Raw genomic sequence first — 27,957 nt, 5'->3', positions numbered from 1 at the left:
AATTCCAATAATCAACATTTTTTTCAATCGAAATATTTGTGTTCTAATAAGTTCGCTTCTACGGGTTAGGATTGAGCCGAACTTGTGTTGCAGCACTTTTTTTAATCAGACCTTACAACTCCACGGGTTCCCTCAGTGAAATTTGAAGGCAAATTTTCCAAATGCAAAATTATATATTCCGATAACTTCGTGTCTACTGGTTGGAATTGCATCAGATTTGTTATTTGAGAGTTATTCAAGAAGACCTATCAATTTTATGATGTCTTGCACAAAATACGAAGTATGCTTCGTAAACACCACATAGGGATGTAAGATAAGTTTGGATTAACCAACCAAAAAATCTGAAATTGGAAACAAGTCACTTACTCAAAGGCGGATGCTCCCCGTTTTGACTAAAAGACATCGGCCTGCCGTCAGGATTGAACTGACGCAGGAGAGAATTCAACGAGAGAAAAGAGCTCTCCGGGTCGGGGGGCTCCTCGAGCTTGCCCCTCGTCTGTTCCATCTCATTGTTGATGAGCTCCAGCTTGGCTTTCATCTCGTCCTGAAGCAGAGAAACAAATTTGGGGTTTTTGCATCCTCTAATGGCAGTGCAACTTTACTAAATGAGCTAAAAATAGCTAATTTCGATAACACATCTCGGCCAGGTGAATAATTACATAACTAGAAAAAATCACTTTCAACTAATCAACTCTAATCATCGAGCTTAGGCCACTACAATCACAGATACATCTAACTTACAAAGGAATCTGTGTTCAAAAGTATGACTTGGTCTTTTTGCGAAAATAAGTTGCACGAATATCCGATGTTCACCGCGGTTTCCTGCTTGTCGCCCGTTATCACCCACACTTGCATTCCGGCTTTACGCAGAGCCTCAATGGTCTCGGGGACCCCGTCTTGAAGCCTACAGGATAATAATGATGCTTTATTATAACAATACATAAAGGACTATTCAAAGTACGAAGCTTCAACATACAATTGATTAGTATATTCATATTGAAATAAACCAGAATATTTTTGGCTGACACTCGTCAGGGGTAATCGTCAGCAACTAGTAGAGAGTTCAAAACAACACTGTACACCAAGGCTGTTCAAAGAAACTTATTTTCAAATTTTATTGGCTAGGGGAGAGTGGGTAGGTATGGGCCACTGTTGAGGTGTGGGCCACTGCCATATTTGGTGACTGTGACATCACATATGCTTGTCAAGCTGTGTGATTGTTAGAAAAAGGCTCCAGACTCACCCATGTTACTCACAGCCGTGAGGCCAGCAGAGTTTTTGACTCAGCTAGAGATATATAATTTTTGAGGTCTAAAGTAAATTTATTTGAAAATAGGGAATTTGGGTTTGAGTCCACATATGTGCATGTTTGGATTAGACTGATTTATGGTGTGAAAGCTACAGAAATATGCCATCTATTGAGTATAGTTTTAACGCTTTGTCAATCTCTCGGATCTTGAAATTATGGTAAGAATCCCCAAGATGGAGTGTTTGAGGTATGGGCCTTTTAGCAGGTTGCGGTATGGGCCGGCCCATACCTCAATAGGCTGGGGTATGGATCAGCATAACATATACCTGAAATCAATATTTGATCGATCCTATTAAATGTATTTATCTCTAGAATACAGAAGGTGTTGGTTTTATCCTTCCCATATACAATCACCTGAAAGTAAATCATGAAACCAATAAAAAGGCCAGTTCTCAGAATCAGATCTGAGCTCGGCAATATGAAACGTTAAAGGATGGGAGGAGGAGGTATCAAAAAGATAAGCATGCCGTCAGTACAAAATTGGTAGAGCTACATTAAACAGGTATATGGAAAAACAGGGGATGAGTCTCACATGAAAAAGATTTCAAAATCGTTTTCCAATACTGTCTTTCATGAAGAGGAGGAAAGTTTGTTGGCACAGTATGTCATCATATGCTCAAATATGTATCATGGTTTGTCACTCCCACTTAAATAAGAGATAGAGCTGTGACATTTGGATTTGATGGCGTAGTTGAGGCGAAAGAAGCTTGATTTGATAGTGATTTTCGTGTTACATATTTTTAGTTATCTTGTTTCGTTATGAATTATGGCTTACGATCAGTACGGGAATGGAAATATATGAGTTGTCCACTTCCAGCCCAACTTTACGTCATTATATACAAACTGTTGGTAACTGTGACAAGAGTTATAGTTTGTAGGATATGAATGGCATTTATTGATTCAATACAGACAGCGGCCCGTACCTCACCACCCCCCGGCCCATACCTCGTAGGTCGTAGCCTATTTTTTACTTACAAAAATGATGTATTGTTACAAAATTTGATGTCACTTCCAAATACATGGGCATTTTAGAATTCCACCAGTAATAGTTAGTCATATAACTAATGATCGTCTATACCGAAATATAGAAATATTAGACCAAGTTTGGCCAAGTTATAGCTTTGTAAGATTTGGTGGCCCATACCTACCCACTCTCCCCTACTTGATAAAATGTTAGGTTGCATAAAAAAAACGCTACACACCAATTTTGGCTCAATTCCAACCTATAGAAGCGTAAGAGAATAATAGATTGGATTTATTGAACAAAAACTAAAATTTTTTCAAACTTCACAGGCAATCCCATGGAATTGCTGCATTGTGTGTGCATAGCAAAATTGTCTCAATTCCAACCAGTAGACGAGATGTTATCGACGTTCAAAATTTAGGATTTCACATCATAGTACTTACGGTGGGTAGATCTGTAATAAATAAGCAAGGAATTTGCCACCGTAAACTATTTTTTCGAATCCAAAATTTTGTGATCCAATACCTTCACTTATACTGGTTGGAACTGAAGCAAATCTGTTGTGAATTGTTTTTTCAAAAAAAAGGGGTGCCAGCAAAATTTAAAAAATTTTCAGTTATTTTCGTTAAATAAATCTAGAACTTGCTTTTATAAGTTGGAATTGAGTCAAAATGTGTGTGTGCAGATTTTTAGGCAACCTAACAATTTTATCAAGTAGCCAGTCGAATTAAAAAAAAATAATGTTTGATCATCCCTAATGAATATATATTGTTCAATGTATATTTAAGTTATGTACCACCATGAAGCTCTTCACGTAACATTTGTTCAAGTCACATACCTATCTTCAATGCCCGTGGCCCCAAGAAGTTCCAAATCCACTTCCAAGTTCACGTAAGACTCAAAAACCTTCTCCTCCCGTCCCTCCAAGGATTGTTCCGCTATTTTGTGCGCTTCAGCCCACTCCTCGTACTGCCGATGGGTCAGAACCTAGGCGAAGTCGCAAAGATTAGGGCTGGCCACATTGATTTGCGTATACAAATATGAATATTTGTATTTAGTATTTAGTATGATGTTGATACCACCAATTGATATTTCAAGGCATCCACGGTGAAAAATAATATCAAAACTATAATTCTCGTTGATAAATTAGCTCAACTGACAATGTCAAGAAGCGTATAATATTAATTCTCGATCAACAACAGCTCTAGGATTATCATCAGTGAAAACGTGAAACCATACCTTTTTAGCGATGCATAGTGTTCTCAGGCCGGATCTCGCGTATTGGTCTAGGAGTCGAGATGTGTTTTTCTTCGTTTCGAACGAATTACTTTCCCGGTACGAATTAAACCACCGGCCCTCCGACGCCGGACCTGCAAGTGATCGAAAAATAAGTAAAAATATTCATTATTTCATGAGCAGAGATTTAAATATTTTCACCAGCTCAGAACACACGAACAGGGCTGTGTCCAAGTCGCAAGGTTTCGAGTCACAAGTCAATTTGACCTTTAAAGTTCTGACTCGAGTCGAGTCGAGTCATTTTCACTTCAACGCCGAGTCAAATCCGAGTCCAAGTCATAGTGTTTACTGTTCAGTATCGGGGACTCGACTGGACTCGAGTCAAAACTAAAAAGTCAAATTGACTTGTGACCTAGTTACAACCCTGCATTTAGCCACAGGGCGTTCGTGACTCGGTACATGACAATTGTAGCAGACTTCCTGATGTGTTAGATCATAAATAGTTATATTTAATCAATACCGATTGTCTCTCGATTAGTAATAGGAAAGGGCTAGGACTTGGCAATTGTAATAGACTTCCTGATGTGTTAGATCATAAATAGTTATATTAAATCAATACCGATTGTCTCTCAATTAGTAATAGGAAAGGGCTAGGACTTAGCAATCGTATTAGACTTCCCGATGTGTTAGATAATAAATAGTTATATGAAACCAATTGTATCAGACTTCCTGATAAGTGTTAAATCAGGGGCGGCCAACCCGTGGCCCACGAGAAGGTTGTGAGTGGCCCGCGAGGTAATTTTCGAAATAAGCAATAATATCTAAAAATAAATAACCCAGGTGATTTATTGTAAACTTGCAAGGCCAACCAAAAATTTGATTAGCCTGACCACGAGATGGGGGATGTTGATGACTAAAATATCAGTTCCGACACATTGGAGTAGCCAGGGGCCAGCCACATTTCTCGTAGATCTTCGTTTATGACTATGAAGTAGAATATTTTGTGGCAGATTTATATGGCTTGATGTCTTTCTTAGCGCTTCGTTCCATTTATTGTCACTCGATTACTTGCTTTTAGTATTGGTACCCACTCCTGACAATAATTTATCGTAGTATTAAAGGTAGGTAGTTCTATAATTAGTAATTTTGCAGTTATCTTCAAGAACTGTTATGATTAATTTACTAAGGACAAGCAGATACCATTATATAACGCTTACAAGCTGATACATTGGATGTCTGGTACGCAGCTTGAGACATTTAATTGAAAACCAATTCTGTAATGCCATCTATCCATTTCCTGTGTAAGCACGCTTAACATGCCATGTAAGTTTCTAAAGATTGCGTGTGATATGCGATACATCTCTCTCATGTGATTTTGGTACTATGACATGTCTGCAGAGCCGACATACTTTACAGGCATATATGATCAATCCAAGTCGCTATTGCATCGAGATTAAGGAAGTGATGCTATGGTGAATGCAAAGTTCAATATCACGATACTGTGTACTACATAGGCGCTAGCCCAGCCAGACTTGAACATCTAGTTACAGTCTAATTGTGATGTAATTCTAATTACATTCTAGTTACCTAATTAGACTGATTCAGGCGAAATGTCGGGAATCTAATTCTAACCTAATTTGCGACACGTTTCTTTGCTCTAATTCTAACTTACAAGACGTTTCGATGTTTTAATTTCAAATCTAATCAAATTTCAATGAACTCTGATATTATATGAACTGAAATTTATGTATTCTCCAAGTTTGTGCGAATTCACCAATTCTAATCTAATCGCTAACTTGTAAAAAACTGTGCAGCTAACATTCTATTATAATCTAATTTGTAAAAAAACTGTAGGCTAGCTATAAATTTAATTCTAATCATCTCCGGAAACTGTGACTATAATTATATTTCTTGTCTAATATGGAGAAAAAAACCTTGTAGCTATTGTTCTAATTCTAATCAAATTCGACTCGATTTTCTGGTGAGTCGAGTGATTTCCTTAAAACGAAAAATGACTTGACTCGATTTGAGTAGTCACAAACTTACCTTGACCAGGCTTTTTCAGTAATTCAAGTATGACACTGTCGGCGCCTTTACAGTAAACGATGTATTCGTTGTTCGTTAAATCCTTGACCACAACCGACATTCGTTTCCGCACGGAATCAAACGCGAGCGTATGCAGAACCTTATCGAGACATAAATTTAAATTATCGAGCAATGTCGCTAGAATGGAGGCTTCACATACTTTGTAGGTGAGAATTTCGTTGTCTTTTGGTAATGCCACAGTAACTGTATCTTTTTCGCGCTTGGCCAGTGAGAATCCGTAAGCGTGCGCGGCGTAGACCAGCGCTGCTTCATCAGGGGATTCCGCTTCGTAATTGATGCTTTTTAGGTAGTCTGATGAAAAGCTGTAGAGAACATATTACATATTGCACTATCATAAGGACAAAATGGATTGAAATATGACCATTACTCTTTCAGAAAACAAAATTACCACCTCGGCAGCTTTCAAGTTTCGGGATAGATGTGCCAGTTATTTGTCTGAATTTCAAATTCAGTATTCGGCCATCAAGGGGTTTGCTGAGCCAATCTCAGGGGTTCGGCGTAAGTCGCAGTAAATATTCATTATCATGTAATTGAAGATACCCTTGGAGGTACATAACTCGTCAAGTCAAGTCGAGTCATTTTCAATTCATCACCGAGTCAAGTTCGAGTCAAAGTCATTACGTCCGCTGTTCAGTCAGAATTCAAACCGGTGCGACACACTTTTTTCAATTATGCTCGAGTGATATAGAATAGCATGCATTCATAATATGGCAATTTTCCTCAGTCCTAACACTTTCTGGCCCCATTTTCCAGGTATCACGAATAATAGATTTGACTCAATTCCAACCGGCGGAACCGCAGTTATTGCCGTCGAAAAATTTGGATTCGAACAATATAGTATTTACGGTGGGCACACCGAATTGGTCACCGTGAATACTATTTTATTCGAATCCAAATTGTTCGACGGCAATAACTCCGCTCACACTGGTTGTATTTGAGTCAAATTTGGTGAACATCGTTTCTATAGACAACCTAACACTTTGATGGGGTGAACAGAAAATTTTGGAATTTTTTTACTGGTTGGAATTGAACCAAATTTGGTGTGTAGGCTTCAATCAGGTAACTTAACAATTTTATCAAGTAGCCAGAAGAATTTGATGGAAGAATGTCATTCATGAACACCCGTAATAAACATCTTTGGTTGTTCGTTCGGTACGCTGTTGACTACTTATGAAGCAAAATCCACAAACACTTTGTAACATGTAATGTCTCAGATACGTGAGAAATTATAGCCGCAATAATATTCGAAATCAGAGGACTGACCTTTCTCTACTAGTAGACGCGACGCTAGCCGCAGAGCTGCTCGCGGCGCTATACTGCTCCAAGCCTTGCACCTGTCTGCTGATCGCAGACAGATCGCGTATCATATTTTCGTCGTCATCATCATCGCTGCTCAGACTGCGAAACTTCTCCACTAGATTTTCTTCTTTTTTCGGCTGTAAAAATAGCACACCATGATGTTATTACTAAGGCGGGAAAAAATCGTCAGGGGTAATCGTCAGCAATTATCGTACGTCAAAATTTGTCGGAAAAACTTTTTTGATTTCCAAACATGTCAAAAATTTCAATTTTTCGGTCAAAATTTACATTTGTAGGCTAAGAAAATATGTGCGACGGTGCGTAATTCGACTAATCGATGGTCTTCGCCAGGGTTGTAACCAAGTCACAAGGCTCCGAGTCACAAGTCAATCTCACTTTTATAGTTTTGACTCGAGTCAAGTCTGGTCATTTTCAATTCACCACCGAGTCAAGTCGGCGAGCAGAGGGTCGAGTCTGAGTCACGGTATTATGACTCGAGTCCGAGTCCAAGTCATTGTGTTGACTGCTCAGTTTCCAGTTAAAGTATTGTCACACCCACTTTTTGTAACTCTGTTTGGTGACATCGAATGGTTCGCATTTATATTATATTAATTTTCCTCACTTTTAGCAGTTTACGAAATCCTAATAGTGTGGTTACTTTACTATTGTTCGAAATTACAATGATATGTCGGTCTTGGCCGTCTGAGTCTCGAGTCATATGACTTGGTTCGAATCATGCGCAATGACTCGAGTCCAAGTCGAGTCGAGTCATTTTCGTATTTTGAGAAAATGACTCGAGTCAAGTCGAGTCATCTGAAAATCGTGACTCGAGTCATCACAGCCCTGGTCTTCGCACGTGATAATTTACCGAAAGAATCATTTTAGTGTCAAAAATATTTCGGATCAAAATTTTTCATTTTATGCCGAATAAAACACGTGCGATAATGCGCGATTCGATTAGTCGCGGTCTTCGCACGTAAAAATCATTCGGAGAAATTTTTGTAAAAAATGTAAAAATTTAAACTTTTAAGTAAATTTTTTTATTTTTTAATTAAAAAAAAAATGTAGTATCAAGCGCACCGCAATCCCGTTCGTTTTGCCGGATTTTGGGCTCTTATCGTTGCTTGAAATCACCACCGTATTGCACAGTGCGAGATTGATAAAAAAGTCCAGTATCCTCCTGCTGTCGATATCCGCGTTCAAGTTGAAGGCGTCTTTGCCGCTGGACCGCAGCTCTTTGTACAACACAGGGTCCGGGGTGACATCCACTTCCTGAGAACACACGAAATTATAACAAAATATAATATTATAATAAAAATAAAATAAAAAAATAAAAAACACACCAAATAATCATCATCATCGTCATCCTCGCCAGCAGGGGTTCCAGTTAAAAAACCGTGCGTACGGGCGTCGTTGCTGTCGTCAATCGCAAAATTCGCAGCTACCGCTTTGGCCGACACCGTACTTATGTTTCGACGGTGATGCTTGTGTGGTCTGGCGCTTCGAATCTAAGTATAACGGGAAAAAATGCACCAAAGGGCATTCTCGCAGAGTCCTAGCAAGGTAAGTCACGATGAAACCAAAGTATGACGAGAAAATTTTCAGCTTTTGAATTCGAATTATAGCTACATCATTTAATTTCCAAATGAGATTAGAACTATAATTGCAGTTACACAGTTTTTTTCCAAATCCGATTAAAATTAGAATTATTTAATTCACAAAAACACGGAAATCGAATTAAATTCTAAATTTGGAAGAAATACAACAAAAATTAAGTTGAGTTCATGGCAAATGTCTGCATATCAGATTAAATTGGAATTATAGCTAGAAGCTATTCAAATCAAGTCCAGATTAGAATTAGAATTACTGAATTCGTGAACCTTAGACGTTGAATCAAGTTCAGTCTATATCAACCAGAGTTTATTGTCGTGAGCATCAGAATACGTAATGTCTGTAGAGTGCACAGCAAGCTTGGCGCGTTTCGCACTATACAGTTCGACTGCAGTATTTTCAGGAAAACTAGAAATTAGATATAAGCTAGCTTGGATTTTTGCTCTAGTTAGCCTAATTATATAGTTGTGCAAGTCTTCTAAGAGGCCAAAATATGTGAATACAAAGAATTAAAAGTTGATTTCTTATCGGTTACCTGTGGTCTTGGCAATTCCGGCGAGTTTGGATCGGAACTTGTCGATCCGGGAACTGTTACTTCGCGGTTCGAGATTCCGCTAGGGTTTCTCCTGAAAGCACGTTGGCAAACGTTACGATGTAAAATAGCACGTCGCACATTCGGCTGTGGCCGTCATATTGATCGCCATCATTCAAAGGACATGTCAGAAAACGGTTACAGGTAATTCGTAACCAAATATTTTGGCATACGTTGCAAGTATCCATAATCAATAAATTTCAATACAGAATTTTGCACTTCACATGAAAATTAGACCATTGCCATGATCAAAGGTTACGGTGTCTTATAAACCAAAGGCTCGATCCCCTCGTTAAAAAAGAAGTGAGAATGCAATAGTCATTTATTATTATCACTAATATTCCAATACATAGCCTACACAAAAGACAATATAAGGCAATAATGAACTTGCTGCTACCAAGATCTTGTTTTTGCAAGTTAAATCATTTGAAGTCTGCGGCAAAGATGTATATTTACCAACTACGACAAAGGAAAATGTCTAGGTTGACATAGCCGCATTGTGAGTTTTTATTGTGCAATAGGCTTGTTTGAAAATAACTTTATAATTTTACTGGATGTTCGATAAAATCGTTCGGTTGGGTAAAAGAACAGCTACACACCAAAATTGGCCCAATTCTAATATGTAGAAGCAAATTTTACTGGAAACCCATTAAATTGTTGAGTTTTCGAAAATAACGATGCATAGCCAATCTGGCTCAATTCCAACCATTAGAAGCAAAGTTATTGATGTTCAAAATTTTGGATTTGAAATAATAGCATTTACGGTGGGTGGCTCTGTAATTAATAATTGAAGAAGGCCACGTGTGACTTGTGTAATCGGTAATGCACATCCCATGTGTGGTGCATAATGACATGAAGTTGACCACATAGAGTCATTAATAGAATACGGAAGGAAAATAAATTCAGCATTCTCGCAAACACACAACCGTGACATACCTAAGTAGAACCTAGCAACATTGACAAATATAAAATATATAAACTACATTGCCTAGCCCAGTGCCAAATCATCTTGCATCCCACGTCAAAATAAATTTGAAGATATTTTCAACTCAGGTCAATCATTAAACTCAGAGATAATATAGCTTTGGAGGCTCGTGATTTATCTTGGCTTGGGTCACATCATATTGACAATATAACATATTGGGAAGTCACCCGCCCGTGTGAACGCTATTCACGTGAATTACGTTTCGCTCGAGTCAATATCATAAAAGCAAACAGTCTTTAACCGAGGACATAGTCAGTCCGCCAATAAGAGAAGGATTGCGTCACTTGGGTATTTCTCAAGTGTGATTCGCGAATATGCCAGCTGCTCATGGTTTAACAAGTGAAAGTGAACAGAAAATGACATAGAATTCCTTGTTACTCGTAGACGTAATCATCAACCCTAAAAAATCCAAATTTTTCAAGGTATGGTAGGTATAGAAGCAATCACCAGGAACCCGTAAATTACACCAAGACACACAGAACTAGCGCTAACCAAACACAAACCCATTATCCCTCCAAACAAACCAAGGTATCGCTCATTTCAACGCAAAATAATTAAAGGACTAATACTTAGAAAACGTGTACGGGAAGAATAATATACCCGAGAGTTGCCTGATGAGAATAAAAGTAATGTGAACGTCATTGAAGTGTGGCTCTACATACCGTCAACCAAGTGTGAACAAAGTTCGTAAGCATAATACCATTATATCGACCGTGAATGGAACAGCAGGGAATTCCTTTAATACAACATGACGTGGCGGCGACAACACCCCGTCCTTAGAATAGCGGTGGTATTTATATATAAATCCGAAGAAGGGGTTGGTCAGTCATTAACAATGGAGTCACATGGCAACTTGTGGAGAGATGAAACACAAATATACAACGGTCCGCAGATCTGAATCAAACCCCCATTTTCACTCGAATACTAGCGTTAAAAATTGACTGTTTTCAGAAATATAGTGTCACTTTTTACAACATCCATATACAGCAATCGGTCACATAGTATGGTCCAAGAATTTTCTTAGGGCGCAAATTACTCAAATTCCGACTTTTCTAACAAATAATTTTACGAGAGACTCTTCGCATGACCGAATCTCAACCGTAAAATGTCTGGTCATCCCTTAAAAGTCAACAAACGTGTGATGTACCCGCAAGTGCATCTTTTGGAGAAGTTTTCACGAATTCTGTAATTCTAATCTAATTTGTAAAAACCTAAGTAACTATAATTCTCATTATAATTTAAGTTGGAAAAACCTGCGCAGCTATAATTTTAATTCTAGTCTAATTTGTAAAAAACTGTATAGCTCTTAATTCTAATCTGATTCATAAAAGCCATCAAACATCTACTGTATGTGAAAGTGCATCTTTTGGAGAAGTCAATGATATACAATGTCTTAATGTGTTTGTTTGTTTTGTTTATTTATATTAGTTTCAATGTCAATATCGTAACTTTTAAAATCAGATTTGGTGATATGTTTGTTGATAGCGGTATACAATGTTCTTTCCAATTCTCTACTAGTTGCTGACGATTACCCCTGACGAGTGTCAGCAGAAAATTTCCGAGTTCATTTCAATATGAATATACTAATCAACTGCATATTGAAGTTTTGTAATAAGCGCTTTAAATTCATTATGTGCGGCAAACAATATGTAGTTTGAATTGCCATGAAACATTCGATCAAACATAATGTCTCTAAATCATTATTGAATATGAACACAGTATGTGTACGATTATTCCGGAAAACTGCACCTTGATATACCAGTACTAATTTCATAATAAATAAAATATAACAAATTTGTTCTCAGACTAACCTGTGATGGGGACGTATCGATCCACTTTGCGGACGCCTGTAGCTTGCCCTGATCTCGTCGTCTCTATTTAGAAACCCAGGTTCCGACTTAAATTTTCTTGCTGTGTGGTTACCTCCTGAAAAAAGGGATTGCATCACCAATTCAATTTCCAAGTTTACACCGCATTCGGCGATTTAAATTCTAATCTAATTTGAAAAAAAAACTATAGCTGTATTCCTAATTCTGGTCTAATTTGTAAAAAAAAACTGTATGGGATTCAACTCTAATTCTAATCTGATTCAGAAAAGGTAAAATTTTTCTAGCTGTCCATTAGCCTAGTGTAAATAATATTTTATTCAAATCCAAATTTTTTTACTGCAATAACTCCGCTTCCACTGGTTGGAATCGAGCTGAATTTAGCGAGCATCGATTTTATAGACAACCTAACAATTTCGTGGGGTGAACAGAAAATTTTGAAAAATTTATTCATTTTTATATAAAGAACTTTCTTCTCTTGTAGCAATGCGGCTACTGGTCGGAATTGAACCAAAATTCGTGTGTAGCCTTTAATAAGGTAACCCAACAATCTTATCAAGTAGCCAGTACAATTTGAGAAAAAAAAGTTATGTCAAGTCTGTCTGTAGTTGGTCCAGTAGCGAAATACCAAATTTGGAAAATTAGCCTAGAGAGATTTCAAATTTAGTTTCAGGTATATGCATCATAGATTTTGATGACAACAATTAACGGCTCGCCAAAGAATCTAGTTGACAATGAAAAGTTTGTCAACTGTTTGTATGATCATGAAAAATGGTGGTATCATCCTTCAACTGGATCTATTTCAATAAAGAAATAATGCTAATGGATCCATTTCCTTCTAAATATTGCAATAAAATCAGTACGCAACCATACTTGGATATGGATAATTGTGTACTGTACACATAAGATATCTGACAAACAGAACTGGTTTCACTTATGAGTAATACTCTCTGCAATGTCAGTCCAATGAATATCATGGATGCGTTATTTCATAACATAATTCACCATTCAATTCCCAGTCAAATCAGTGATAGTTGCGATTTGATTTAAAATGCAATCCTCATATAACCAGGAAGCAGGTTACCATTATGAATTACTTGCAAGAAGGCAATTGAAAACTGAGTTAGCCTGGTACCAGACTGGCACTAATATCAAATAATTGATAGCAAATGTCGCTGGAAGTAAAATCAATGATAGGTGCGGTACTTCAAGTCACGATACCATCCGGATTGATTCATGAACAGCTTATTTATTGACAACATCCTAATTACAGCGTGCAGAGAAACACCATTGAGAATTAATACCATGAATCACTAATTGCGGAGCGCTTCAATCAATTAACAAAGATTAATCTTGGTTGTAACAGGTAATCAATTCAAAATCGTCAAGATTCCAATGGTAGAACTACTCACTTTTTAAAACTGTCACCAAGAACTAGAACTAACGACCATTGAAATTCCACAACCAAGCAACTATATAGCCTATTGCAGATAGAATCTGCATTACAAAGGCATGGGGTTTCGAGTTTGAAAAGGAAGATCCTACAACATGCTATTACTGAAACACTACTTTTACTAGTGATGACCTTGAGCTAGCAATTCACGCCAAACAATGATACGTGTCTTCCAATTGTTTGGAAACTAAGTTTTTTTTCAATGCGTAGAAATAGAACTACTCAGTTTTCGAAATTCGTACGCAGAACTGTAACTATTCACTTTTCAAAATTTTTAACTACAGCTGGAACTACAACTACAACCAGAATTAATCACTTTTAGCTATCCGCAACTAGAACTAGAACTACTCAAAAAACCACTAGTTCTTTAACCATGGTAGTTTGTACAAGTGTGCTTCTGAGGCCTTGATCTCGACTCCCAAGTTCATAAACACTGTAATCCTACATCACAATTTTATCTTCAATACTTTTCTACGCAGACTTTATAAAATGCAGCAAGTTTAGATTGATATATCATGGAAGGAAAATTGTTGACTCACCAGCCGGATGTTGATCAGGGTTCGGAGGTTCCCGGTTTTCAATACGGGCAGCTAAAACAGATGATTCCAATTAAACTCAGTGGGTGCACGCCCGTAAAAAATAGCTGTCGGCAATTATTGACCATCACACATAGTTTAAGACCGAATTATAGCAGCAATAATATTTGAACTACAATGGAAGTTCAGTCAGAACATAGAGTTTGAATTTCGATGAAAGTATTTATGTTAGAGCCTATAATATCAAGTATCGGTGTCAGCATCGGTATCGGCAATTAGAGGTAAAGGAACATCGGTAATTTCTGTGACGTCACAGCATGGAAGTAGGAAATAGAAGTAACGTCATAAATTTATACTCGAGTACAAGTTGAAGTAGAAGTAAAAAGTTGAGTGAAAAGTTGAAGTAAAAAACAAGTCTATTTAGGCATAGTTTCGCCTGTAAAACTGAAAGCTGTCGAAGTAGTCAATTAGTGCAAGTAGAATAGGTAAAACCTAGTTGACTACTAGTTGCTAGTTTACTAGTTGCTAGTTTACTAGTTGCTGACGATTACCCCTGACGAGAGTCAGCCGAAAATACTAGGGTTCATTTCAATATGACTATACTATACTATTCATTTGCCGCGTCTTTTTAATATCAGCTTTATCGCTATTGGCTCAAAAATCCGATAACGGTCTGGCTCTATTCATGTCAATGTTGCATCACAATGAACGCTGTCTGAGAGCGCCATTAACTGCATCCGTTGACTAAAATTTGGGGAGTCGTGACTTGGCATAATGAGAGTTTTCTCTATACTGGTACTTCCTTGTGCTGACACGTATGCCACATTGTTACCAACAATGGACGAATATATGTCACAATTAGACTTTCGGAATTCATTCACAAGGCGAAATTGAAACTATACAAGAAACAATACCATCATCATCTTTGAAGAGCTTCTAGGAGGTACAAAACTTCAATACCGTATACAATTGGACAACATTCATATTGAAATAAACTCTAATATTTTCGGCAAGGGCAATTGTCAGCAACTAGTAGAGAAATGTTCTTTTCAATTCAATTATATCTTGAGAATTAGTGTCATACACAATGTACAATTATTACCATTTGCTGCATGAGGATAGTCAATGCCGCCAATGTTGCAGCGCCTGAACACCATGCTATTTTCCGTGAGGGTGCCTGTCTTGTCGGAAAATAAATATTCCACTTGGCCGAGATCTTCCGTGATATTCAACGCTCGGCATTCCAGCGGCTTGTCTGCTTCGGGATCGTACATGTCCAAATCCTAAAAATTGCAAAAGGTATAAGTTTCAGGTTGGGTTGGGCACAATAATTCAAGTATTAATTCTAATGATTCTAATGATATGAAATTTCTACTACAATACCTTCGCTTCCACTGGTTGGAATCGAGTCAAAATTGGTGTGGGGCATCTTTTTAGGCAACCCAACAATTTTATGAAGTAGCCAGTAGAATTTGTAACAAAAAAGTTATTTTTGAACAGCCCTACTAACCCACCGCATTGACAAAGAGTGTGGTGAACTCAGCAATGTCGTAAAACTGCAAATTATCTTTAACATCATGTAGAACTTATATTATATTCTTTGTGGTAGCTTATATTTGAGCATTCCACATCTTTCATAATGAGTGATACTAGATGCCTATCTGTCGATTCAGAATCGTATCGTCAAAGTACCCAACGCTACATCACGGAAGGTTGACTTGTTCCATGTTGATAACTAAATCAACACAGACAAAAGCGACAACGTCCTTGTGACAGAAAGGAATAAACACAATTTATAGGAATGGTTAATAATTTACGTGCACGCAAACCAATTCGCAATATGTGAATATGAGCCAGCAAGATTTAAAGAATATAACACCGTACAAATCAGAAGGTGCAGCACTCCAGACGGCAAACTTTCACTGATACTCTGTGAAACTTACGTTATTGATGAAGTAAACCTGTCCGACTTTGACAATTTCGATTGATACGTACAAGCTGATCGGTATGATGACCTGAAAATATAAAATTCACGTGATGTAAACGTCGCCATGTAGGCTGTGCCTCAAAGTTACATTGTCATCAACACACGGTAAAATTTGGATTCCTCGTTAGATTTGTACGAACTAACAACTAGTTAGTGGACGGTCGCCTGACTGCTAGATTTTTGAGCACTTCTAGTTCTAGTTGCAGACTTGGAAAAGTGAGAAGTTCTGGTTCTAGATGAGAGTTTTTAAAAGTGAGTACTTTTCGTTCTAGTTTTGCATTGCAAAAATCCAGTAGTTTGTGCAAGTGTGCTCATTGCATCACAATTACCAAAATTTCAACTAAATACGCCAACAGGCATAAAATAACGCTTTAACATAATTTATCAACTAATACCAATACATTATTATCAATGACAGTGCGGACGTCAGCATTGACAATCCGTACACGACGTAGGGAGAAACGATCTCTAACGTGAAACAGCATAAAATAGCAAAGAAAGAAAATTGAAATTATGACATATTCTCAAGTTCTAATCCATATCATCAAATGGCCATGAATATCAACCTCACCCAAAGATTGCCGTAAATCGTATCAAAATCAAAATAGAAAACTGATCAAAAAGCTACCAGCAACACATTTTGCGGATCTTTCACAATACCGTAGGGTTTATTTTAAAATGATGTTAATGATGAATAATAACAAAATCCAAGGTCAAGTTTTGCATTTATTTCAAAAGGAAATGAGAGGTTTCACGATGATCACCGCCTTATTGTGACTAATAATTACAAAATCAAACATGAAAATTCAAACATTTTTTCGAAATGAAAAGAGATATCTTGGAAACGGGGATTTCCAACATTACTGCTTAAAAAACATGATCGAGAAACATAGCCTATGGGTCTCCCGGCAACGGAAATATAATATTATGGGCCTATAGGCTAAATCAGAGAATAACCTAAAAATGACATATACGCATTACTCATGCTTCTTTCTATCACATAAGGCATGTAGATGCTTTAAATTTTCAAATGTAGGTCATTTAAAATTGAAGACCACTACAGCAGCTACTAAATTGCTTAGCATCTAAGATGAAGCATTGGTTTGCAAGGTGATAGAGGTGTGCCATGTAAAAAACTGATGTAAATATGCAACTAATGTACAGCATGTTATCATAATATCGATTTTGTCAAGTGAATAGTAGAGATTAACAGATAAATTAGTGCTGTATTGCAGGTAGAGGGGAATACGGGCACCAAGGGGTTCAATAGTGTTTACAACATCAGAAATGCATTGCTAAGAAAGTGACTCAAAGTTTCCACATAAAGAGCAATCTAGCATAATGTAGCAAGATTGGTGGTGAAGAAAATTTGAGTCATAAAAACAGTTATTATTCAAATAGCCAAAAGGAATTTGCAGTAACTGAGTGCTGATAGACAGCAAACATCCAGATATAAACAAATTCTCATAAATTTCTAGCCATTTTAATAAGCTATCCTCCAATGGCTTGCCATGATAGAGTCATGCATATAGAAAGTGCCAATCATACCACGAGATATGTTTATGATGGAGTAAACAGGAAGCAATAAGCAAAGATGATTCGGAGTCAATAAATTGTGGTCGACAATGGCTTTACGTTCCAATTGAGACACGATAAAGTATCCAAATATGTATTTGTATACATTGCATTGTGCACTACCAAAAACAAATATTCACTACGCGACACTAATTACTTGATGAATCATGCCTCAAATATTCAGTTCATTAAAGAGACATCACAAAACATATGTTGATAGAAGATATCACTATAAAAGAGTGATGGAATCAAACAAAATCAGCCATAATCTTTAGTTATAAAACGCTATAAAATATATTTGCGACAAATGATAACAAACATCCAATTTATTTATCTGAAGTAGATGTATGGGTTTAGGGCAGAATTTAGATCAAAACGATCATTTACAAGGCCAGTAACAACACATGACCTCTGCTGAGTTTACACAATGACTCCCAAATCACCCTCGGAATCAAACTATCACTGAAATTGCATATCTTAGGCAGGCCTACGCAACGCTTTAAAGCCTACAAGATGAAACAACGATGTTGCCATTTTCCTCAAGCATACTAGGCTCTGTGTCTTGTAGCTAAGCGGGCATTGATTAACAAACCACCACAATTCCAGACACAAGAATATCACATTATTCCATCAAATAAAACACATGCCATTAGTGCAAAATCAAAAAATCTCAACACGACCATCGATATGATTTAATATAGCCTAGAAGTAGAAAAATCTAGGCTTAACCTTTATTGGAGGCCACACCAAACCAAACAACTCATATACCGTACCTTAGCACAGAATATGCTGCACAAGCACAGAAATTTTATTAGAGACCTCTAAAAAACTGCTGTTTAACGCAAATTTAAACTTATAGCGGGAAATTGTCATTATAAACAGTGATTAAGATACTTCAGTTTGTAAATTTGACAACAATATTGGTCGATATATTGGATATTATTTAGTTACTACCAGTATTTAGGCCTATGAATTTTGTATATTCATCAAGGGCTCAAGGCACAAAGTTTTTCTTGTAAAGGATAGATTCAAATCTAATTCGCCGCAGCAGGGGATAACGCTAAGTTAACAGCTTGACAACAAAATGTACATAATGCTACAGAATAGACGATTGGATAGTATATTTGTATTGAAAAAACCCGAATATTTTCGGGGGGGGGGGGGTAATGATCAGGAACTAGTAGAGAATTGGAAAGAACAAACATTGTATATCAATTGGTATCACCAAATATGACGTCACCAACAAGAAATTTCCAATATTCAGGACTAAGAATATTGAAAAAATACTCCAACTGAAACTCCTAGTAGCTAGTGAGAAATATTTATTATAGTCTGATATTGTATACTTCATTAGGCACTATGGGACAGCCTGGCACAACCACATTAATAAATTATGAATCATGTACCTGATAAAGCCTTGTATGCATTACAAGTATTTCATATATTTCGTGATGTAAATTTCAATCATTATACACAGATTCAGAGTAATCGAGGACCATTGTAAGTCAACGGCTTGACTGCAAAATGTAGCATCCAAAACATCTAGAAAAGCTATTTTTTCAAACACAAAAGAAATGGAGGTCACACGTTCACGCACCTGCAGCAGAATAATCATGGTCCAGAACATATAGAACGCAGACAACGCAGGACTCAGCGTCTCCTCGTCGCCCGTCAGCGGGATAAATAATTCCGTCTGATTACGCTCGGCCTGGGCCTGGTAGCTTGCCCACACCCCGTTTCCTGGAAAAGGAACGCCCGCAGATATAACACAAGAGTAGATGCATAAAAAATGGCAAAACATATGTTTCATGCGCCGCATTGCAAACCATGAGTATGTCGCATGTTAGATTAAAATTAGAATCCTAACAATGCAGTTTTTTCCAAATTAGATTCGAATTAGAATTACTGAATTCGCAAAACCTCGGAAACGGAATTAAATTCTGAATTATAAGAAATGCAACAAAAATCAAGCCCCGATCATAACAAATCATAAGCTCATTGTCATAAGCACAAGGATGTCTGTACACCAAGCTTCACACAATACATTTCTCCGGTAGCAAACATTTCACAGATTAGATTAGAAATAGGGCAAAGAAACGTATCAAATTATATTAGAATTATAGTTACACAGGTTTTTCCAAATTAGATTACGATTCGAATAACTGAATTCGAGAAAACTGGGAAATTGGACGAAGATCAGTTCGTATCAAATCAGAGTGCTTATGAGAATGGCAAATGTCTGTACACTAGGGGTCTTCAAAAATGACTTTTTTCTCAAATCGTACTGACTACTTGATAAAATTGTTAGGTTACCAAATTCAAGCCTACACACCAAATTTGGTTCAATTCCAACCGGTAGTCGCATTGCTACAGAAGAAAGTTTCTATTATTATATAAAAATAAATAACAAAAAATTTGAAAATTTTCTGTTCACCCCATGAAAGTGTTAGGTTGTCTACAGAAACGATGTTCACCAAATTTGATTCAATTCCAACCAGTGGAAGCGGAGTTATTGCCGTCGAAAAATTTGGATTTGAATAAAATAGTATTTACGGTGGGCACCACTATAATAAATAATTAAAGAATTGGTCACCGTAAATACTATTTTGTTCGAAGAGATTCTCTGAGGTACAGAACTTCAATGTACAATTGAATAATAGGCTATATTCATATTGAAATAAACCTGAATATTTTCGGCTGACACTAGTCAGGGGTAATCGTCAGCACATTGTACAATGTTCTTTCCAATTCTCTTCTAGTTGCTGACCATTACCCCTGACGAGTGTCAGCCGAAAATATTCGAGTTTATTTCAACATGAATATACTATGCAACTATTTTATTCATAATTCAAATTTTTCGACGGCAATAACTCCGCTTCCACTGGTTGGAATTGAACCAAATTTGGTGAACATCGTTTCTATACACAACCTATCACTTTCATGGGGTGAACAGAAAATTTTCAAATATTTTGTTTTTAATTTTAATTAATAAATAAAAACTTTCTTCTGTAGCAATCCGGCTACGGGTTGGAATGGAACCAAATTTGGTGTTTAGGCTTACATTAGGTAACCTAACAATTTTATCAAGTAGCCAGTACAATTTGAGAAAAAAAGTCATTTTTGAACACAACTACTGTACACTGCACAGCAAGCTTGGCTCATTTCGCACTATACAATTCTCCTGTCGCATTTTCAGGAAACCAGACATTAGATTAGAATTAAAATGAGAACATAGAAACATTTTACAAATTAGATTACAATTTCTCTCTAATCAACTAATTAGCCTACACAACCACAATTATCTAGTTGTACGAGCGAAAGTGAAACCATGGAGAAATGCGTTTTGATACACGGTAAGCTAAGGAGAAAACAACAATATCACGTAACTCAACACCATTCAGTAACTTACCGACAGAGCCGGTGAGGCACATCACAAAGAGTAACACGACGCACCACAATACGTCGACGTTCATTCTTTTCTCTAGCTTGCTACGCTTGTACCTGAAACGTATAATAATGACGAGAGACTGAATGGAGCGAGCCACGCTTAGCGGTGTAACAATACAAATCGCCCAACAAAAGGTTATTTGGGTAGCTTGGCTCACTAGTCACTATCTATGCAGTTTGTTATCTCTAGGTGAGCAGATATTTTTTTTAAAATGATCTCATTCAATACCATTCATTCTCATTATATTCAAAGTTTCCAGGGATTCACCCATTAAATTGTGAAGTTGTCTAAAATAACGATGCTCGAAAAATTTTCGCTCGCTTTCAACAGGTAGAAGCGAAGTCATTGCAGTTGAATATTTTGGATCCGCAAAATTAGCCTGGATGGTGGGGGTAGGCTAATCCAAAAATTATGAATGAAACTAAAATAACTTCGCTTCCACAGGTTGGAATTGCGTAAAATTTGTTTTGCATCGTTTTTGTGGAGAACTTAACAATTCCATGAGGTCGACAGTAAAATTTGCAAATATTTGCAAATTTTTTTTTATAATATATTCAAAAATTTTAAACCTGTCCGTTCACATCCACCAGTTGAAATCGAGCCGAATTTTTTCAGGTACCGGTAACGTAACAATTTAATCGGTGTATACCGGAATCCGGAAAAAATTTTACACAGATGCCAAGTACAGAAATTATGATACAAATTGGTTTAATGCCGCAGATTCACAAACTGTGAAGTCCTTGTTTTACTTGGATAGAGAGTCGAACCAATATTATGCAATATATTATTACAGGTTGCCAGTAACGTAGCACTTCTACTTGCACTACTTCTCCAAGTGGTTACGGTTCGGAGTACTTTTCAGTTTTTTTAGACAAAACTGAGCTTGAAATGCTTACTTTTTTACTTGGAAATCGCTACTGCGACTGGAGTAGAAATTGACAGAGTTACTTCTACTTCTACTGAAGTGTCAACAATAATTACTACTATTTCCCGAATAAACACTACCGGTAACCATTAAAAATCAGGTATCAGTGAAAAGATTGGCCCGGATTTTGTCCTACAAGACCAAAAATTTTCCCTGCTTTTCTAATATGTAGGTCGTCTAATTTTGATCGATCAAACATCTGAAAATATCCAGCTGGCCTATGTTTAGTCAGGCTGTTCAAACATCTATTTTTTTCATATCTTACTGGCTGCTTGATAAAATTGTTAGGTTGCCTAAAAAAAACGCTGCATGCCAATTTTGGCTCCAACCTACACAAGAAAAAACTTTTGGATGTACAGGTATTTAATAAAAATAAATGTATTTTTGTTTTAATTTTACTGGCTACATCATGAAATTGTTAGGCCGTCCGAAAAACGCGATGCACAACAACTTTCGCGAAATTCCAACCAGTAGAAGCGACAAAATTTAGGATTTCAAATCAGTATTTATGGCGGGTGGATCTATAATAAAGAATTAAAGAATTTCCCATCGTAAATACTATTTTTTTCAAATCCAAAATTTTGTACTCCAAAGTAATTATTGAACAGCTCTAATGTTCAGCTGTCTCACCTTGGACCATTATTATTCAACATGGCTTTGGTTTCGTGACCAGCATAGACCACGATGCCTTCGATATAATCCGTGTTTCGAATCATACATCCACGTAACAGCAAGTTTTCCTTCCCTACAGACTCTTTCGACAGTCTGGGAGAGATGCTAAAATAGAAATAAGAAAGCAAAATCAATATATCGCATATCTGAGTGAAATACCACAGAATAACAGACAAATGAACATAAATGCCATGAAAATTATTTCACATAGTATAAAAATAGTGGCAGCAAGCAATATGATCCTAAACTTTCATAGTTCGAAAATAAACCCACAATGACATATGTAGTCAAGAAGAAAGTAACTAATATTCCATATTCAATATTAGCTTTACACCAGTGGTTCCCAACGTGGGCGATATCGCCCCCCAGGGGGCGATTTGGCGATCTAGGGGGGCAAAAATGACAAAGGGGGCGATAGGGGGGCGAAAATGGACAAAGGGGGCGACGGGGGGCGAAAATAGCGAAGGGGGCGATAGGGGGGCGATGACGCGTCAAAACGGCTGACCTTTTTTTTTTTTTTAGTCATCCACCTAGCAATTCGGAGAGAAAAAAACGTTATTTGCAGCTCTGAGCGGAGAAAGATGACCTTTTTTTTTTTCTAGTCAACCCGCCGGTGATTACAGTCTGTATGCCCAATTATCGGTGCACAAAATTTTGGGGGGCGATGATTGGTGTTGACCTTGAAAAGGGGGCGATGGGTCGAAAAAGGTTGGGAACCACTGCTTTACACTAATACAAACAAGTCATAATTATTAACGTTGGATCCTCAGAATCCACATCAACTAGGTTACATAAAGCACTTTTTAATAACCAACGCAGGATTATTTCATTTATTCGATTTTATACGAAAAAACTGATCCATGAACGTTGATTTTACCGATGGTTATAAATACAGATCCAGGCAAATATATTTCTACACTTCCTATGATTCACATTGCCCACCCAGACCACAGATGCACTAAAATTTCATACATTCAACTCCACATTCAGAATACACTAAGTTCAGTTGAACAAAACTTGGATAATAATACTAATTATTATTAATTATATATTCATCAATTACCATATATATCAATAAGAGTAGTAATAACACTAAAAAAAGAAGGTACCTAATAATAAGAACAATCATTATTGCACAGTGTTCTTTCCAATTCTCTGCCAGTCGCTGACAATTACCCCTGACGAGTGTCAGTCGAAAACATCCGTGGTCATTTCAATATGAATACAATATTCAACACTAATAGATGAAAAATTAATTGAACAAATACGAAACATTCAACATAGGTGGATAATATTTCACATGTCACAATATCGTAATGACGGCCTGCATAGTTTCTAGTCCGATTATTGTATCCAATCCTGAATTAGTGGCGTGAAAGTTATTCAAAAGTTTGACTGAAAAAAAACAATATAGGTTTTGTATCCAATTCTGGAAATTATTAAAAAATTTGAATGAAAACATGAATATACGTCACTGTCTAATTCTGGGGAGGACAACCTAAAACAGATGTTATAACAACTTAAATAATAACTTACATGTTGCCGTGGAACTTATTTAGCTGGCTATTCGGTTTTTCACACTGAATAAGGCTTCGGAATTCCTTGGGACGGAAATTCTAAAATAAAAGAATGAAACATAAATAAAACAATTTCTGGATTTGAAATAAGGAATTACTTGCAATAATGTAATAGCAGCAACTTGTTTACCTGACTAACTCCTTTGCATACACTCCTTTGTTTCAAGTTCGTCTCGCCGTCAATGTTAGAAGTTTCGATGAAGCATATGCCGTTTTCGTCGGAGGAATTCAATAACAGTATATCGGCTGGAATGACTCCGTTACAATACAGACGCACGAGATCGCCGACCCGGACATTCTTCCACGCCACAGTGTGATATTTGTCATCAGTGCTAAAGGCAAAATAACGTTCGGATACTGGCGCACAAGCCTAATGTGTTTGGGTTTCACTGAAACTGAGGTACTGCTGAGCAGACCTTGGACAATATTCAGTTTTCCAAATTAGACTAGAATTAGAATTATAGCTGCACAGTGGGGGTGTTCAAAAAAAAATTCCTTCAGATTTCACTGGCTACCTGATAAAATTGTTAGGTTGTTTAAAAAAACGCTGCACACCAACTTTGGCTCAATTCCAACCAGTAGAAACGAAATTCTTGCAGTTGAAAGTTTTGAATTTATCATTAAAAAAACAAAAAATTGAAATTCCAAAATTTTTCTGCCGACCCAATAAAATTGTTGGGCTGTCAGTAGAGATCATGCATACTAAATTTGGCTCGATTCCAACCACTACAAGCGAAGCAATTGCAGTAGAAAAATTTCTAATTCCATGATTTTATAATAAATGATGAAAGAGTTAGTCACCCTAAATGCTATTTTATTCAAATCCAAATTTTTCTACTGCAATAACTTCGCATCGAAAATATTTGGGTTCATCTCAATAGGAATAGCTCTTCGATTATATATTGCAGTTCTGTACCTCCAAGGCGCTCTTCTGACCAATCCTTGTATTTTTTTACCAATTCCATTGGTTACAAATCCGATCCGTAATACTAAGTACCCAGTATATAGCCTACGTTTGATTTGAAGTATTGATTTGGAGGTCACATTTTGGCACCATTTGACCGGTCAAGCGCAACGAAATATGGCCGGTGACCCGAATTGTTACGGAAACAATTTAAAGACACTGATAATTACCTTTTGTAAACTTCGGTCTTGCTGCAGTTCACAAGTTTATCAGATTTGTATCTCCCATAATCTTCAATGATATCCTTGATCGCTTGAACTAACAGGATCCCGATGACCGGGACCATCGATAAAAAGGGGGCGATCGCACCGATTTGAGGAATGAAATTAAGTAACACGATAAATACAAAATAGCAATTGGCGAAGCGATGAAATTGTTCGAAGAGGTTCTTTGGCAAAAAAGATAGAACAGTGTATTTTGTGGTTCCGACTCGATTGTCAAGATAGCGTTTTTGCATCTGCAATTTCTCTTTAGCTTCTTCGTCCAGGCTGTCGTCGTAAGCCATGTGATTGGGGAAGATATAACGGTGTTTTCCTTCTCTGTGTCGCTTCCTGAGAAAGAAATATTGGCACTGAATAAGATTGGTAGCTAATTGTAAACATACATGGACTTAGTATATTTTAATGTCTGCGACGGTTATACTGGTTAAGATTTGGACAGGTAGAATATTTTCAATTCTTCAATTCTAAATTAGATTAGAATTAGTATTATAACTACGGTGTACCGTTTTTTTTTTTCAAATTAGAGTACAATTAAAATTATAGCTAAACATTATTTTTTAATTAGATTAGAATAAGAATTCCTGAATTCGTGAAACTTGGAAATTGAATGAAGTTCAGCTCGAATCACATCAGAGTTCATTGTCGTAAGCTTGAGAATGTCAAATATCTGTAGAGCGAACTTTGCCTGTTTCGCGCAAAATGAGAGCGCAGAAACATTACACGAATTATATTGCAATTAGAATTAGAGCTAAGAAATATTCAACAAATTAGATTAGAATTAGATAACCAGCCTTTCGCTCTATTGAGTCAAATAGACAACTACGGTAGTAGAAGAATTATCTAGTTGTCCGAGTCTGTACTGGTTGACGCCTGTGCTCAGGTAATTTTTTCAAATTAGAGTAGAATTAGAATTATAGCTACACAGGCTTTTCGAAATTGGATTAAAATTAGAGTTACTGAATTCGCAAGAAGCTGTAAATTGAATGATGTTTAGCTCAAATTAAATACGAGTTCTGAGTTTTCCAGTAATATAAATTTCGCTTCTCTTTTTATACAAAACACAGTATTACATATCTTCATCAAATTCTCTGAAGATCATATATCGGTTGACTACATAAATCTCTCTCTTTCTTCAACAACACACCTGTCAACAATTGTGCATCATTCTCAATAACAAGCCGGATAAGTTAGAATGGACAGACACCGGATTTATTATCAGTCAAAAAGCGAGGATGATTCAAGGATTGTGTGGGCTGCATATCAGGGGACACTGTCAAGTTCGATAACTGGGTCAAGTCCAGTATTAAAGTTTTGACACAATACTACCAATCATTTTATCAGATCATGAATTATATCTGATGTTGCTCAATAGTCATTGATATGAATAGTGTAGTAATATAATTTACGTAAGATCACAATACCTTATCCTTGATATAAATCTGTCCCATATTCGATCCTCTGTAATAACAGTAACATCTTCCGGCATAACGCCATTCGCCGAAGCCATCACAAATCCCGACAAATACTAACACCACTACCGAAACAGGTCTAAGCCAGGTGTCCCGGCTTTTCTAACCCATTACTGAGGACAACATGTAATTTACAAAATAGGATCATACACTGCGTTGAGGACGGAGATTATTAGGAGATTTCCGTTGCTATAATTGCCAGTGAACTGGAAAATAGTGCAGTATTCTTCCCTTCCATATCTTTACAAACTCTGCCACATAAAATCCTAGCGCCAAAACCCCTAGAAGTATCGAGACTATGACTGAATCTCTCTCATCGATCAGCTGGCCAGTCAAGTAGCTACTGCTTCCGCAGCATAAACGTAAACCTGTGGTATACAACTACAACAACAACGAACAGTGCGCAGTGATGCCAGTGATCACGTGATTTCCCAGTACTGTAGCGTAACTAATTTCACATTTAGCATCTGCTCTGCACCATCCGAAGTTCCGCACATAAACAACACGAACTGATATCCCCTTTACGCGGAACCGATTGAAGTGATTGAGTAAGAAATTTGGTGACGAATTATCCCTAATTTTACTAATGGACTTAGAAGATATGAGGAAGCTGATTGATTGATTGATTGAAGCTAGAAATTGCAAAGTTTATGTATCAGTTCCATTGCGGTCAATGTCCCTCAAATTTCAACGACTACTTCACATCGGAGACAAAAGCGCACAAGTACAGCACACGCGCGTCAACGAAGAGCAACTACCATATGATCAGGACTGAATACAAGAAAACTCATTGCTCTATCAAGTATGCCGGACCCCAATTGTGGAACAGCATCTTGCCGGCTATCCGACAGTCGTCGAGCATGTCCATTGTCCACATTCAAGTCGAAATACAAACAATTTCTTCTAAATGAATACAAGCCAGTCTTCAGGATTACCGGACCACGACCTAACATCGACCTCGCCCTCCGCCACATGCCACCTCATTTTGTCGCTTGCGTCTTATATTCTCTGCATTACTTTTCATTCAGTGTGCAATGCCTCTTCTTTACTTCGCCTAGGCTAAGGTGGGTGTCTGATATTAAATGCTACTCCAAGCTGTTTCGACACCTTCCTATCTTTTCATTGCATCGCAGTCTTGTGATGTTTTGAAACGATGAAAATATTAATAAACCTGATTGATTGATTGACTTCTCACATCCCGA

The 27,957-nt window shown here is 37.1% G+C and overlaps 2 protein-coding genes across 2 annotated transcripts in view; one reads left to right on the top strand and one right to left on the bottom strand.

The window, feature by feature from the left end:
• LOC145457858 (phospholipid-transporting ATPase VD-like) overlaps positions 1-26,950 on the bottom strand; it is a 34,091-nt gene extending 7,141 nt beyond the window's left edge. Inside the window, exons 1-21 of the mRNA XM_080336148.1 lie at positions 26,708-26,950; positions 25,236-25,616; positions 24,232-24,433; positions 24,061-24,140; positions 22,483-22,629; positions 20,889-20,980; positions 19,077-19,219; positions 15,861-15,932; positions 15,020-15,200; positions 13,921-13,971; positions 11,914-12,028; positions 9,061-9,151; positions 8,258-8,422; positions 7,995-8,186; positions 6,879-7,051; positions 5,755-5,917; positions 5,556-5,694; positions 3,513-3,643; positions 3,112-3,260; positions 742-904; positions 367-544 (exon numbers count right to left, since the gene is read on the bottom strand). Coding sequence (XP_080192274.1) covers positions 367-544; positions 742-904; positions 3,112-3,260; positions 3,513-3,643; positions 5,556-5,694; positions 5,755-5,917; positions 6,879-7,051; positions 7,995-8,186; positions 8,258-8,422; positions 9,061-9,151; positions 11,914-12,028; positions 13,921-13,971; positions 15,020-15,200; positions 15,861-15,932; positions 19,077-19,219; positions 20,889-20,980; positions 22,483-22,629; positions 24,061-24,140; positions 24,232-24,433; positions 25,236-25,616; positions 26,708-26,793 — 3,094 coding nt within the window. The 5' untranslated portion in view covers positions 26,794-26,950. The remainder of the gene's footprint in view (positions 1-366; positions 545-741; positions 905-3,111; positions 3,261-3,512; positions 3,644-5,555; positions 5,695-5,754; positions 5,918-6,878; positions 7,052-7,994; positions 8,187-8,257; positions 8,423-9,060; positions 9,152-11,913; positions 12,029-13,920; positions 13,972-15,019; positions 15,201-15,860; positions 15,933-19,076; positions 19,220-20,888; positions 20,981-22,482; positions 22,630-24,060; positions 24,141-24,231; positions 24,434-25,235; positions 25,617-26,707) is intronic.
• The window catches only part of LOC145457194 (FACT complex subunit SPT16-like), a 284,951-nt gene that overhangs the window by 218,783 nt on the left and 38,211 nt on the right, over positions 1-27,957 (top strand). The gene's annotated exons all lie outside the window — the stretch shown is intronic.

Source organism: Botryllus schlosseri, chromosome 15 (assembly GCF_051294905.1).
Source record: "Botryllus schlosseri isolate E-star chromosome 15, Bs_hap1, whole genome shotgun sequence".
In the NCBI taxonomy this organism is placed as follows: Eukaryota; Metazoa; Chordata; class Ascidiacea; order Stolidobranchia; family Styelidae; genus Botryllus; species Botryllus schlosseri.
Note: the sequence above shows the minus strand (reverse complement) of the source record. Positions and strands in the feature narration are given on the sequence as shown.